The sequence below is a fragment of the Aythya marila genome (genome assembly GCF_965140915.1).
Source record: "Aythya marila genome assembly, chromosome: 17".
Taxonomy (NCBI): domain Eukaryota; kingdom Metazoa; phylum Chordata; class Aves; order Anseriformes; family Anatidae; genus Aythya; species Aythya marila.
The window spans coordinates 7957407-7972299 of record NC_139058.1 but is presented as its reverse complement, the minus strand read 5'-3'; the positions used below and the strand labels follow the sequence as shown (position 1 = coordinate 7972299).

The window sequence follows — 14893 nt, the reverse complement described above, 5'->3', positions numbered from 1 at the left end:
CCGCGGGACGCCGGGGACACCGGGCCCGGTGGGGCTGGGCCGGGTTGCGTCCTTCAAAATGGCGGCGGCGGGGCTGGGCCCGGCCCGGCCGCTCCTCGCCCGCCGCCCCGGGGCTCTGCGGGCGCTCCTCGGCCTCGCCCGGGGCCTCGCCGCCGGGCCCCAGACGCATTTCGGCTTCCAGAACGTGTCGGAGGAGGAGAGGAGGGAGAAAAGTGAGGGGGCCGGGGGCTCGCTGCGGCGGGGCCCGGGGGGAGCCGGCCGGGGCTCTCGGTGCGCGTCGGTTGTGAGGGTGAAGGGGCTCCCGGAGGGGTGGTGGGGCCGGGCGTTTGCTTTGAGACGTTACCGGGAGCCTCGGTAAACCCCATCTGCCTTGTCCCAGCTCGATCCTTCCCCCCAGAGTTCCGGGAGGGTTACGGAAAGAGGCTGTGTTTCTCCAAAGACAGCTTTGTCAGGCAGCAAGGTCAATGGGATTGTGTCGTTTTTTTGGTGTAAGGAGTTTTCAAGTGATCTTTCTCAGTTCCACATGGTGGCAGACCTCCACCAGGCAAAAAAAAAAAAGGACACTTTCTTGCCACTGAAGCGTTTTTAATTAAACTACATCTCCTTCTTATGTTCTTTCTTTACAGTTTATCAGGTCTTTGAAAATGTGGCCGAGAAATATGATGTAATGAATGATTCAATGACTCTGGGGATTCATCGGGTGTGGAAGGATATCCTCGTGCATAAAATGAATCCTTCCCCAGGAACGCTTCTTGTTGATGTTGCTGGAGGAACAGGTAAATAATTTGGGTGAGTGCCACATGACCACACCACGCTATCTTTGAACTGTTTGAGATTGCTCAGACTTGAGTTGCCTAACCTTTTTTTTTTTTTGTCTTAGTTTCCCTGTCTTTAAAACCAGTAAAACATCTATCTGATTTACTATAATACTATAGCAGATTTACACTGAAGAGAGGTTGACAGCTAGCTTATTTGTGTTCTGAAATATCTTACTCCAAGGCTCTGAAATCATTACAGTAATGCCATAACATGCTGTTAAAAACTACTTCCTTTTGCAGAAAGTTTGTTTTTAATATATTTCATTTTTTTTCCTGTTTGCTTTTAATATATTCCCTTTACTTATATACTTACTGTACAATATGTAAGTTTGATGTTCAGAGCTTTATGTTCCAATTTCCTGGAGTTTTAGTACTTTCAGGAAACATTCTGAAACATTTATTTTTCTTTTAAAACAAATGCAGGTGACATTGCCTTTCGATTTATTAATTATGTTCGCTCTGTACGAGAACGTCAACTCCAACAGAAGCTTAAGCGCCATCAGAATTTGTCGTGGCAAGAAATCTCTAAGAGTTACGAGGAAGAAAAAGTTAAGCCACTAGGGGATTCCCAAGTTGTGGTCTGTGACATTAACAAAGAAATGTTAAAAGTTGGGAAGCAAAGAGCACAGCATCTTGGCTACTCTGAAGGTAAGTCATGCATTGTACCATTTCCGTAATGTGCTAGATAGCAAGAATGTGATGGCCACGAGGCAATCACCACTTCAGGATTACAGCATGAAGTATATAGCCCTGGTATATGCCAAAGCTGTGCTTTCATATTTGTCAAGGCAAAATCACTTTTCCAGTGAGACACACGTAGTATGAAGTTCAAATATACAGCGATCCTCTTGAGCTTTTAGGAATACAGGCATGGAAGTGTTCGTGAGGTCTGATATCCAGCAATTGGATATTCAAAACTGGCCAAATAGCCTAAGCCTACTCTTTATATTTGTGCAAACTAATCAGATTTTATTAAGGCAGATAATACAGCAGAGCTCAGCCCTAGAATAGTTGCACTAAAGTTCTGAGAATTAAGGCAGCGAATAAAAAATGCAAGAATGGTAGTGTATTGTAAACCTACAAAACTTTTCACAGTTAGAGAACGTGCTAATAATATTCAGAGAAACTGAATTATATTAAATGTTAGTTTGCAGATCAACGGATTAATTTACTGTTACCTGGAATTTGTTGTGGACCACACCAATGCTGACTAAGCCTGATTTTAAGATGTAAGATACACAAAAAGAAGTCCTGCTTTTGTGGTTCAGCATTTGTATGATAATAGTTTATCTTGTCAATTAGGGCTATTTACCAAATATATTAGCAAAGTAAAATATACAGGACATCCTCAAACTTGTTTTCCTGGGTAGCCACCATGAGGAATGCCCTGGGCAGCCTCTGCGTATGTGCTGTGAGATGTCCTGTGTGTTTCACTGTGCTCTGCTCCCACACCCCCCTCACCACTCTACTCACAGCTGCGGCCAGTGACCCACCTTGCACTTACCTCTTGTTAGCAGCTCCTGGTGCAAGGGGTGTGTGTGCGTGTGGAGCAGACAGGGCCTTGCAAGAAAGGTCTTCCAGGCAGATAGAAGTGAAGTTCTTGCCTGGAAATTACATAGGCTGAAGGACATAAAACAAAGCTCAGCAGCGAAAGGGGCTGACAGAAAAGCTGCTGACACAGGTTCTCTCAGCTGCTCTGGTTCTCAGCTGGTGGGTTACTTCAGGCCGTTGCCTGCCTGCCTCCCCCTCTTCTCTTGGCATAGTAAACTCATTGTAAAAGCATCGGTTCTTCCAATTCTGGCAGGCTGCATGCATCATGCTTCTCTGAGCAGCTTGCAAGCCTGTCCAGAGCTCATTATGCAGTATAGTTTGGGAACACCTCAACTGTACCAACACTGTAAGTATAAGTGCTTCGAGGCTATAGCGTGGGATCTGAAATAAAGCTTGATACTGCCTCCCAGCCACTATAAAAAAAAGCATTTTGTTCAGTTGGCTTCAATTTTCAGGTATTTTTGTGACATATCAAGTTCTCAAAATACATACATCTAGTTTCTAATTTTCTTTCTGTGTACAATGTAGTTGTTGAGGCTTAATTGCCATCCTGTTGCCTGGGTAGCCTTCTTCCCTGCTGCGCCACAATTCTGACTTCTTACCTCTTCTTCTCCCTTGTTCAGCACATACCCATTGAGTATGTCCTGCCTGCTGTCCTTCATGTGATTTCTCCCTGTCTTAGTAAATTCACTTCTGAGTTTGTTTACATGCTGATCGGCTGAGGTCTGAAATTTATTTTCCTTAAAGTTGCAAGGGGCTTGGTTTTCTCTTCCTGTTTCCCAGTGCGTACATTTCTATGTATTTGTTAGCCAGCAACAGGGGCTGTGCACACTGAAAAGAAACGTGTGCTGCACAATTGCTGATCGTGCATTTTGGCCAGCAGGAGTGGCAGGGTGTGCTGCGTGTGCCTCGGCTCCTCACTTAACACAGAGTCACAGAATCGTCTAGGCCGGAAGAGACCTCCAAAATCTGAGTCCAACCTCTGACCTACCACTAACCAGTCCTCCCCTAAACCACATCACTGAGCTCTACATCTAAATGGCTTTTAAAGCCCTCCAGGGATGGTGACTCCACCACTTCCCTAGGCAGCCCATTCCAATGCCTCACAGCCCTCTCAGTAAAGAAGTTCTTCCTAACATCTAACCTAAAACTACCCCGGTGCAACTTTAGCCCATTCCCCCTCGTCCTGTCACCAGGCACATGGGAGAACAGACCAGCCCCCACCTCACTACAGCCTCCTTTAAGGTATCTGTAGAGAGCGACAAGGTCGCCCCTGAGCCTCCTCTTCTCCAGGCTGAACAAGCCCAGCTCCCTCAGCCGCTCCTCGTAGGACTTGTTCTCCAGGCCCCTCACCAGCTTCGTCACCCTTCTCTGCACCCGCTCAAGCACCTCGATGTCCTTCTTGTAGCGAGGGGCCCAAAACTGAACACAGTACTCGAGGTGCGGCCTCACCAGAGCTGAGTACAGGGGGACAATCACCTCCCTAGCCCTGCTGGTCACGCTGTTCCTGATACAAGCCAGGATGCCGTTGGCCTTCTTGGCCACCTGAGCACACTGCTGGCTCATATTCAGCTGACTATCCACCATCACTCCCAGGTCCTTCTCTGCCTGGCAGCTCTCCAACCATTCCTCTCCCAGCCTGTAGCTCTGCTTGGGGTTATTGCGCCCCAGGTGCAGGACCCGGCACTTGGCCTTGTTGAACTTCATGCAGTTGGCCTCAGCCCATCGGTGCAGCCTATCCAGATCCTCCTGCAGAGCTTTCCTACCCTCGAGCAGATCGACACACGCACCTAACTTGGTGTCATCTGTGAACTTACTGACGGTGCACTCAATGTCCTCATCCAGATCATCGATAAAGATATTAAAGAGGACCGGCCCCAGTACCAAGCCCTGGGGGACGCCACTAGTGACCGGCCTCCAGCTGGATTTGACTCCATTCACCATGACTCTGGGCCCGGCTATCTAGACGGGATTTTAACCCAACAAACCCATGGCCAGTCCAAGCCACGAGCAGCCAGTTTCTTGAGGAGAATGTTGTAGGGAATGGTGTCAAAGGCCTTACTGAAGTCAAGGTAGACCACAATACCAACAGCCCTTTCATCTATCCCCTTACAAACTTCTGGCCTGTGATTTCACAACAGTGTATTCTGAGGGGTAGTTTTCCTGTTGCTCAGAACCTTTTCTTGGTACTCTCTTCTTAGAGGTCTATTTAAACTGCCTAGGTTTAAATAAGACTAATAATTATTGCTTTAATAATGTTGTATGCATCATTTTATACTACACTTTCTACAACTGTATCTACTTTGTAAAAATGAAATTTGAATGCCTCCTGGCAGCAGCTGAGGTTTTCTTTTGTTTTGTTCTCCATGCCTTTTTCTAGCATACTGCTCTTTGAACTGTTGCTTGCCATTGCAGAAAACTCCTGTTTTTCTTTCTGTTAGGATATTTTCTTCTGCATCAGAGTCACCAAAAAGTGACCTTAAGAACTATTTATTCTAAACTTAGTAGTTTTACTTTGGCACAAATAGCTTGGACAAGCCTAACACTGCACAGATAGACGTGGCCGTGATCCGTTGGTGTTTGGGAAACAGCACAGCTGCAACAGGATCATGTGCTGATGGAGGAGTGTGGCTTTTCATGTTCTTCAATCATGGAAACTTTCTACCTACATTTCTTCGGTGTTTTATATCTTTTTGCATGGTAAGATTAGTCGCTGTCGGTAGTCGCTGTTTGAGTAGAGAGTCTCCTCTTGCAGCTTTGCAACAGCCAGCAGCCAGTTTGTGTGGCTTTCCACTACAATTAAAGACTGGGGTGAAATCTTGGTGGCAGACCAAGGCACTGTGCACGCAGCATGCACGTGTGCAGAGGGATGTTTTAGCAGATCTGTTGCAATACAGGGCACTGAAATATTTGTAAGTATAGACCAAAGTGTTTTTTCCTCCATCAAAAATGAATCACTGCTTTTAAATATTTATTAATAAATATTTCCTTCTGGAATAAAGAAGTTCTAGTCTTTTTGGACCAGCATTTATATAAGGCCTGTTCAATACTGTGTCCTTGGCTTTCATTACAGGCTTGTCCTGGGTGCTTGGCAATGCTGAAGAGCTGCCCTTTGATGACGATAAATTTGATGTTTACACAATTGCCTTTGGAATACGAAATGTAACTCGTATTGATTTGGTAAGTTGCTATATTGTGTGCTGGCACAGGGTCTTTACAATCCATCTGATGCTTTTTCTTCTAGCAGAGGAAGCCTAATCTTTGGATAAAGAAACATCTTTGTCTACTCCCAAGACATTTAAAATAAGTGGCACATATTGTGCAGCATGTTTGAATGAAGAATGCGATTAAATGCTCCACCTTTGTCATAAAAGTTAGATTTATACTGGTTGCACCCAATCTTTCCAGCTTGGCAAGCCACACAATCTCTTCCCAAGGCAAAAAGGGCTGAATGCTGCATTCCCTGTCTTTTAACCTGTGATATTACAGGACCTACACACGGACAGTGCAGTCAGTCTGCCTGTCCCAAATCTTCCTGAAGCACTTGACCTACATCCCACCTGCAGTGGGTCGATGCTTTCTGCCTCATTCTATTTACCTGCCTGAGCCAGCAGAGCTTCCAGAGAAGAAAGTGGGGAGCAGCTGGCTGCTGCCACCACTACTGTCGAATTAATCTGTTCAGCCCCACTTAGTGTCTACACTGGCTGGTAGTATGGTTCCCCGTGAAGAATGAATGCGATTTTAATTAGGGAGAGTTCTCTCTGTTCTAAACAGTGTCAGTCCTTTGGGAACAACTAGCTGTCTTGTGGGTGAAGAAAGGGTAGATCACCTGTGTCTGGTTGGCTACTCTGTGTTTTGGAGGAGTGTGTTACAACCTTGGCAATGCTCCTTCCATGGGAGGTGTAGCATTTGTGTCCAAACCACCTTGAAATGTGTGTCCTTGAACTTCTTTAATGCAGATGGTCTTCCACGGTGCTTTATCTGCACCCTTCTGAAACACAGGCTCTTGCCTTATAGCTCTTCAAGGGAACTGGATACAGAAGTCTGGTAGCATGGCTCCCTGGAGACTTGATGCAAAACACATTGAAGGTCCAATTCTTTTAGAGCTCTCGTCATGCATGTGTACTGTTTATATTTGATCCCTTAGGAACGTGACGCTTGAAGCCAAGCAGATGTAGAACCTGCAGAGGCTGTTGAACACAACTCTTTGTTCTTATATGGAAAAGCATAGTTGTCAACAGAACATTTCTAGTTGTTCTTGGCTGGTTTGTTTTGGATATAGGATGGAATTTTCTAAGTAGCTCTAAGTTTCTTTTCTTCCCTTTCCTTCCTCCCTGTTCTCACAAGCTGTTCTTCCAAAACCCAGGATCGTTTCTTCTTTGATCCTTTGATGTGCCTCACAATTGAATAAAGTCTTGTCTTTTGATTAGAAATATATTTATATCATGTCCTCTTTTCAGTTTCAGTTTCTTCTAGCTGAGTCACCTTTTCCTTTGGTCTGTAATTACAAGAACTGTGCTGGCAAACATTCATCAACTGAGAGCAGGGAAAAAGAGAATTAAAAATGCATCCCTAATATCATCATTTCAACATAAAGCATGGTATAAATCTATTTACCTAACACCAGGAGCATTATGTGTTTCGGTTTTGTTTTGGTTTTGATGGTCTTGGGATGCCTCTCTTCAAGTACACATTGGAGATCGCCAGTCAGGATTTTCTTTACTCCCTTCAGTTCATTACTGAGTTGTCATTTGGCATGACAGCAGACAGGTGCTGTTCTACAGAAACAAACTCATCACATCTGCTTTGTCTCAGGCACTTCAGGAGGCCTATCGTGTGCTGAAACCAGGAGGGAGATTTCTCTGCCTCGAATTTAGTCAAGTCAGCAACCCTCTCCTTTCCAGGTAGGAACATGGTGACGCCTTACGCCACGTCACAAGACTTGCTTGCACTCAGCCGGGGCAAGAGACAGAGACACTTTGCAGCCTTCTCATTGTGCACTTTAAAACCAAATTTGGACCTAGCATAGTGGCAAAGAGATCAACTCATATTGAAGATGCTTGGTTTTAAACTTGTTTGTATTAATCTGTGCATGATTTCTGTCTCTGCAGGCTCTATGATCTCTACAGCTTCCAGGTTATCCCTGTTCTGGGAGAAATAATCGCTGGTGACTGGAAGTCTTACCAGTATCTTGTGGAGAGCATCCGACGCTTCCCCCCTCAGGTAAGACATTTCTCTGGATGCACTGATACATAAGACACGGTCCCACCAGAATCGTGGAGGCAGCTGGCTTATAGGCTTTCAGGTGGTTGTAATCATGGAACTATTATTTTTCAGGAGGAGCTGAAGGAAATGATAGAAGATGCAGGGTTTTTTAAAGTGGATTATCAGAATTTATCCTCTGGCATAGTTGCCATTCACTCAGGTTTCAAACTATGAGCCTACTGTGTAGCAAAACACAGGAAGTACAATTTTCCTGAGTAATCTGAAAGCTTGGAATTTTAACTCTATGAAGATAGAAGAGGAAAGCTTTAAGAGCTTGTGCAGCAGATACTTGCTCAGCAGACAGGCCCAGAAGAATGTCAGCAACCTTTTTCCCCTCGAGACCTGAGGATGAAGTGATTTCTGTGACTGGTTTTGTACACTTGCATTTCTTCAAGTGCACCACAAAGGACGTGGCCAGAACTGAGCATTACTGATTAATGGAGAAACTTCAGTTACACCTGATGTGGGTACAGAAACGGACTAAATAGTCTTCAGCTGAGATACCTCCTTTCTTGTACTCGGCCTCAAGGGGGCTGTCATAGCGGTGAGAAGTAACTTGGATTTATTAAACCTGTATTAAGCTGTCATTGTCTTTCAGTCATGTGGACTTTAAGGGGCTTTTCCATGATCCTTTTATTTCTTTCAAACAAATGGAAGGCTTACAAAATAAAACAGCTATGCATCAACTACTTCTAATTTAAGACAGTATTTTAATATTTTTAAAAGAAAGGAAACCCTTCTGAGGAATAGTAACTTAATAACTATTCTGGGATGTGATGATGTATGTTCACCTACATATCAAATCAGGTGAATATACGTTTCTTCTGTCAATACTGCATGTAGAACATATCCATAAAAATACCACACGTTTGCTTCTGATCTTTAAACTATTGAACACTTGATCCTTCTGTCGCAGGATACATTAAAAAATAAGAAGAGTAAAAAAATATATTTTCTAGCTTTGAGTAGTTTGAGTTGTATTCTAAAGCGACAGCTGTGCAATAAAAAAGTGAAAACCCCTCTGTTTGAAGAGTGGGAAATAAAAGGACTGTTGCTTTTGCTCACCAGTTTTCCCCAAATCAGAAAAGCAACTTCTTCCCAACACAACGTAGCTGAACTCCAGAATTTGCACTGGAGGTTATACATACCAAAATGTTTATTGAGACTCAAAAAGCATTTTTTTCCTCATCTTCTCTCAGGAAAAAATCCTATTGTTCTTCCTTACTGACTGACGGTGGATTCATAGATTAGCTCAGGATTCAGATGCTGTGGGTTTAGGGGAAAAATGGGGGTGGGGATGTTCCTTCCTTCAGAGGGGAATAAAGAGATAATGCAAACACTAAGACAGCAGAAGGGTAGTAAGAGTCTTAAAGGACAAACTGTTCCAGTAGTTTTATTAGCAAAGAAGCTGTGTTTTGAAAGAAAATAAATACAAGGAAGACATTTTCATAGCCACAATGAAAATAACAGCTACTACAGCAAAATCCCTGACCATTAACAATACAACAAAGACCTGAAGATCGAGGTCTTTCCTTAGGAAGGCTGAAGGTAGCAGGCTGTTTGGGTTTAGTGTGCAGTCCTGTAACCAGACGCAAGTGTCAGGAGGAGTCCCCGGAGCTAGCCAGACTTGAAAAGAAGAATAGCAACTTGGCCGAGGTAGAAGTAGATGAAGTGCTTGGTCTCATGAGTCACGTAGCTGCCGAAGTTCCTTCCCACGATGCAGTGCCAAGTGGGATTGTATTTCTTGTCGAATTCCTGCAGAAAATAGAACATGGAATTTAGCATTGCTTGTACTAACATTTATTTTGGCACTGATATGTAACTTGTTAGCAAGTATCCCTCTCTGAAGAAAGCAATTAAGGAGCAGCATATGCTCTTAAGTGCAAGGATCATCTGTTGTCTTAGTACATTCTGTTGCTTACCAAGAAAAAAAAAGCTTCCTAACAAAGCAGGAATAACTTTAAAATGTGCATGTTCAGGGAAAAAACTTTTCTCTAGAAGTCATACCATGATTTTAAATGGTAACATTTAAGAAAGTTACCGTTTTTTTTTTTGTTCTAAAGCTATAGAAATTAAGCCATTAATTTATCTTCACTAGCTAATTCTTAATGAGGATACTGAAAGGACTCTCAATGGAAAATTCTCTGCTGCATCCTTAATCTCATGTCATGAGAATATTCCTTCTACCCATCATACTTGGAGACTGCCATGAGTTTCAGATAAACTCATAGCTACAAGGCTTGTATGAATAGAAGCTTACAGCCAGTGCCTGTGTATTGTGGAGTCCACCAGCCCCAAGACTAAGAGACTTTTTGTGAGAACATGCAAGAGTTTGCATTCTGCTCATCTCCATCTTGCAGCTCGAACCTACAGCTCAATCTGGCTCCAAGTAGGAACCGGAGAAGAACTGACAAACAGTAAGTGCCGAACCATCTGTTCTGCATTAGCACGAACAGTTTGTCTCAAATGTGGTGGGAAGGGGACAAAAAAAAAAAAAAGTTACGAGGTCAGCAAGGCAGCGCTGCTGCCCCAGATGGGTCCCGGGGCCAGCTCAGCCCCTCGCCCAGCTGCGCTGCCCCTGCCCTGCTCCTCCCGCCGGCGGGGCCGTGACCCGGGTCTCACCTTCTTGATGTGCGCGGCGATGTCCTTCTCGATGTTGTACTTCTCCAGCGCCTGCGTGGCACACTCCACCGAGTCCTGCTGCATCTCCTCCGACATGTCCGCGTTCTTGATCACCGCCTTTCGCTCGCCCATGGCTGCCTGCGGGGAGCGAAGCCCGGCCCGGCGTTGCGGCAGCAGCAGCCCCACGCGCTCCCGGCCCAGCCCCCGCCGAGCTCTGCGGATGCTCCCCGCGGGCCGCCCCTGGACCTGCCCCCGGGCCCGCCCCCTCCACGCCCCCCCACCGATCATTGGGCGTCGCCACCGCTCTCCCGAGCGCTCATTGGCTGCTCCAGCAGGGTTTTGCCCTTGCGTTTTCTTTCGGCCCGGCATGCTCCGTGCCTGCGGCCGTTGCCATGGCGACGGGGAGCAGCGGGCCCGGCCCTGAGGGGTGGCAGGGGGGTCCTAGCCGTGTGCGCCAAAACTGCTGAGCCAGGGCACAAAACACCTCTTCTGTAAAATGGGTTCGGCCTCCAGCACGTCTAAATATGTCCCAGTTTCTGTAAAAAGTTTAAATATGTCCCAGTTTCTGTAAAACGCCTTCCTGCAGCTGATGCGTGGTCCCCAAAGCCATTTTGTTACTCGCCACAGCCCAGGCTGCAGCAACACAGAACTTTGCAGAATTTCCCCTCACACTCTGCAGCAGGCCTGCTGCCTCCCCGTGAGCCGACATCCCTCCCCTGAGATGCCTCTTGCTGAGGGGAAAGCCTGCCCACGTCACAGGGACATGCTCCATAGCTTATCAGTCATGCTTGATCAGTTTTCCTATCAATATATCTCTCTTCAGTTTGTCACCGTCTTTCAGACCAAGTGATCTCTGACAAAAATCTTTTACCCCTATTTACTGTGATCAAGTGAGCTCTAAACTTTGTTCCTTTATTGAAATGACTCCATCAGACTTAAGTGTCATTCGAGGCACCTTTTGCAGACCTCAGAATTTCTGCAACTCTTGCCTTTTTTTTTTTTTTTCCCTAATGAAGCAAGATGTTTGGGGAGATCCACAGTGCTCTGTCTTGTTAGTTTCACTCTCCCTGGGGCACTTTCTGCTTATACTCTCAGCAGCAGCTACAAAATTGCTGTTGAGTGTTGCACAGCTGGTGATCTGTTAATAACACGACTCTGAGCTTTTGTCTATAGCAAACAGCACAGCAGGACTTACAAGAGGTTTTAAAAGGTTGCTTGGTGGGACTGACATTTCCTTGTAGAAATAAACTCCAGAAAAGTCATCCACCTCACTGAAAATGAAAATACTTTTCACGTTACTGCAGTATAGTTACCTGCTCAGTGTCACTCATAGCAAAAGTAAAAAAAAAAAGTAAAAAAAAGAGGTTGGACTCAATGATCTTGAGGTCTCTTCCAACCTAGAAATTCTGTGATTCTGTGAAAAGTAGCATAACTGCAAGAAACCTTTTGCATTTTCAAGCTCTGAGGCAACCTTGGAAGAATATACTCTCCCCCAAAGTATTTAAACTGGATAATGTAGTACTTTTGCCATTCTGTAGTATCTCAGAAATAGCCTTCAGCTTTGGCAGCCAGGTTTTAGCATTACAATTAGAAGAGATATAATTCACAGCTTTGTTTTCTATACCACCATCATCAGAGTGTGTTAGGAACAACTTTGAAAGTTATGAAATTAAAAGAACTTATCTGATTTAATGCAGCAGGTGAAAGGGTGTAAGAAACCTTCTGTGCTAACAACTTGAAGAAGCTTTGGGATAGTCTTGGGGCCACCATACATGTAAACAATTAATTTACAGAACCATCTGTAGTCTCTGCAGCACTAGCAATGGTTCTTTAAGTACTAGACAGTTTTGTGCTGACAGGAACGAACCATTTAACAATCTTCCCAGTGCTTACAATGAACTTTAGAAACACCCATGAATCTCTGAGGAGGTGGTTGTTTGGTAGCTGCAGGCACATTCTGTGCATTTATTAAGAAATGGTTAGCTGAAGGAACAGATGTGATGACGACTGCAAGAAATGTCAGTGTGGGTGAGATACATGGCTTTAAAGAGAAACATAAAAGCCTGAGATACACGGCTTTAAAGAGAAACATTAGAGCTTTACTTGTTGATCAAGAATGTAAAAGTGTAATTTCCCTCGGGATAGAGCTGCAGGGGAAGGCAGAACAAATACATACAGGAGATGATAGCTGGAGTAGAAGAGGTGCCAAAGAAAATTGGGTAATGGACAATGTATACCATGAGACTCCTGTTGCAGATGGAGCTTAGATTGCAAGCACTTTTCAGTTGAGGCTTCTTTTTTTTTTTTTTTTTTTTCCCGTGTTGAATACAGTATCACTACAGCTAATAGAGATATTTTTCCTGGGGCTCCCAGTTACTACCAAAGCATAAAATAATCATTATTATCAATAAACAAACTTCAGTTCTTGTATTTCCATACAACTAAAGAAACCTCCACCTCGAAATTTTATTTGTAAACCTGGCATCTATATGCTAGAGCATCTAATACATTATTATATCTTACAGATCTGCATAGTAATGGAAAAAAACTTAGCAGATTATAAATCAAGCTATCTCCATAGTGTCCAGGGGGACTAGAGACATTTACAGCAGCTCAGTATTTGCCCTGACCTTTTTTTTTTTTTTTTTTTTTAACTGAATGCACTATTTTTCTTTTTGCTCTAACTACCAACCACTGAGAAAACACGAGTTGTTTTACAAATACATATCATGCAGTAAGGCAGAATTTACAGGTCACAGTTTTGTGATACAGGTCCTCAATTTTAGCTACTTGTTTGCCTGGGTTTATAAATTGCAACGTGGCAGAACACTGTAAGGATTTGAGCAAGCCCCAGAGCTGTTTGTGCTTCGAACCAGCACCACGAGGGGCATCTTGGCCCTGCCTCGGGGTGTCACCTGGGCCCAGAGGGGGTTCACGCCATCTTGTGGGGTGCAGCACCCTCCACAGTACGCAGGCCATGGGACGCCAAGGTACTAACGTATGCTGCCCCATAGGTAGCTCGTCTGGTCTTTGCAAGGGTTCCTCATTTGGTGGTTGTGGCTGTCTGAGTCAGGGCTGTAATTCCCTTATTAGTGGTGACGTTGTAACAAACCCCTTCATTAAGGAAATGCGTGTTTGCAACTTCTAAGGCAGTTCAGGCTGCAGGGAACAAGCATCAGGCAGTCTGTTCTCTCACTGCAGTGTGTGGGTAGGGGAGCAGCAGTGAACCGGCAGTTTTAAGGCTAGCCTCTGCTGCATGGGGAATGTGGGATCAGCTCTGTCCAAATTGTTGGTTTGATTGTTGCTTTTAAATAGTTACTTGATGATACCTTGGGCTGCTAGCTCCTGCAGCCATGCAGTTCACTCTCAAATTCCTCTCCCTTTTTTCTATGTAAATAATGTTGTCCCCATTCTCTCTGATAGTCAAAGGAGGAGAGCAAAAATGGATAGAACGTGTGGGTATTTCTCAAAGTGGGAATTCTCTGCTAATATGCTTGTTGTATGGTACCCATTGAAGTCTCTCCTCGTGATTTATGTATGCATCATAAATGACTTTTAGGCTGAGCTTGTGTATTTGTGAAGGTTTATAATTTGCAGGGTCTGAATCTTGAAAAGCCTGACACTTTAGCACAGTGTTACAGCCTGGCAATTAATTGGATTAGTGGGATTAAATAGAAGCTTTAATTCAACACCCTTTAAAGAATTCAAGTATCAAAACAATTGTTTTATGTGATGCTCAAACAAATAACGAAGTAACTGCAAAAAGGCATGATAAGAGTGGAACAAGTGTTTGCTCTCGCTTCCTGCCAGACAAATATGAAAAAAAATCAGCTCCAGACAGTTCAAATCTTACTAAGCACGCAACCTTTCAGGGCAGCAAATGAAAACAGAACCTACTCAATGGCTGTGATTTCTTTTATCAGCAAAAGCAGCTGCGGTCCTTTTCACTCAGCCTAGGGTTTCCATGAAATACATGACAGACACACAATGGCCTGAGAGGGAGCTTGCCAAAGCAGTTTGTGGACGCAGCATTATGCACAAGCCACTAATGGCTGAACCCAATACCACCACTATTCAAACTCTCAAGCATTTTTCTCAGTGTTTTTCCAATTATGATACTCCTCATATGCTTGGTGGCCTTCTGAGATGTTGAGAAACAACACACGTGTATTGTGAATCGCTAATTTTTTTATTGCCTGTTGTTTGCAGGGATGTAGAATACGCAGTTTGTAGGAGAAATAGTTATGGTAATGGCCATGCTCAGGACTTCGTCTATCAGGCAGATGGCAGGGCCTGAAGGAGCACATGCATGGAGCTGGTGGTGTTTATTACACAGAAGTACAGAGAGACAGAATGGGAGAAATGGTTTTTCTCTGCAAACAGATTCAGAACATGCACTCTCATGAGGTGAGTTCAGCCCTTGGGGAAGCGTGTGCCAGCACAGTCACGGAGGACCCTTCTTTCCTTCTGGGATGCTCTCAGGAGCCCTAAGAGCAGACTCAAACTGGTGATTAGCAGTATCCTATTACAGTAATTGCAAGGGTCTTTTCTAGCACTTCATGGCTCAGCACATCATGATCTCTTCTAGTGCACGGCATTACAATTGGAGTACATAAATCTGGATTCTTGAACCTGTA

General features: G+C 44.4%; 2 protein-coding genes across 2 annotated transcripts; one reads left to right on the top strand and one right to left on the bottom strand.

Moving 5' to 3' along the window:
* The first annotated feature begins 18 nt into the window (after positions 1 to 18).
* Positions 19 to 8330, top strand: COQ5 (coenzyme Q5, methyltransferase). Its single transcript, XM_082774004.1, has 7 exons — positions 19 to 212; positions 627 to 776; positions 1242 to 1466; positions 5443 to 5549; positions 7185 to 7273; positions 7481 to 7592; positions 7707 to 8330. The coding sequence occupies exons 1-7, from the start codon at positions 59 to 61 to the stop codon at positions 7806 to 7808; spliced, it is 939 nt and encodes a 312-aa protein (XP_082630130.1). The 5' UTR covers positions 19 to 58; the 3' UTR covers positions 7809 to 8330.
* A 681-nt stretch (positions 8331 to 9011) lies between these two features.
* LOC309884749 (dynein light chain 1, cytoplasmic-like) lies at positions 9012 to 10478 on the bottom strand. Its single transcript, XM_082774005.1, has 2 exons — positions 10257 to 10478; positions 9012 to 9389 (listed from the first exon to the last, which is right to left on the bottom strand). Exons 1-2 carry the CDS (start codon positions 10386 to 10388, stop codon positions 9252 to 9254), a joined length of 270 nt encoding a protein of 89 aa, XP_082630131.1. The 5' UTR covers positions 10389 to 10478; the 3' UTR covers positions 9012 to 9251.
* Positions 10479 to 14893: the final 4415 nt, after the last annotated feature.

What these genes read in the sequence shown, in the direction of transcription:
- LOC309884749 (XM_082774005.1), bottom strand. Translation starts at nt 10,388, where the DNA reads ATGGGCGAGCGAAAGGCGGTGATCAAGAACGCGGACATGTCGGAGGAG. An exon ending in TCGCCGCGCACATCAAGAAG is followed by an intron (nt 9,390 to 10,256) that starts GTGAGACCCGGG and finishes TATTTTCTGCAG; the next exon opens with GAATTCGACAAGAAATACAA.
- COQ5 (XM_082774004.1), top strand. Translation starts at nt 59, where the DNA reads ATGGCGGCGGCGGGGCTGGGCCCGGCCCGGCCGCTCCTCGCCCGCCGC. An exon ending in GGAGGAGAGGAGGGAGAAAA is followed by an intron (nt 213 to 626) that starts GTGAGGGGGCCG and finishes CTTTCTTTACAG; the next exon opens with TTTATCAGGTCTTTGAAAAT. An exon ending in AGCAACCCTCTCCTTTCCAG is followed by an intron (nt 7,274 to 7,480) that starts GTAGGAACATGG and finishes CTGTCTCTGCAG; the next exon opens with GCTCTATGATCTCTACAGCT.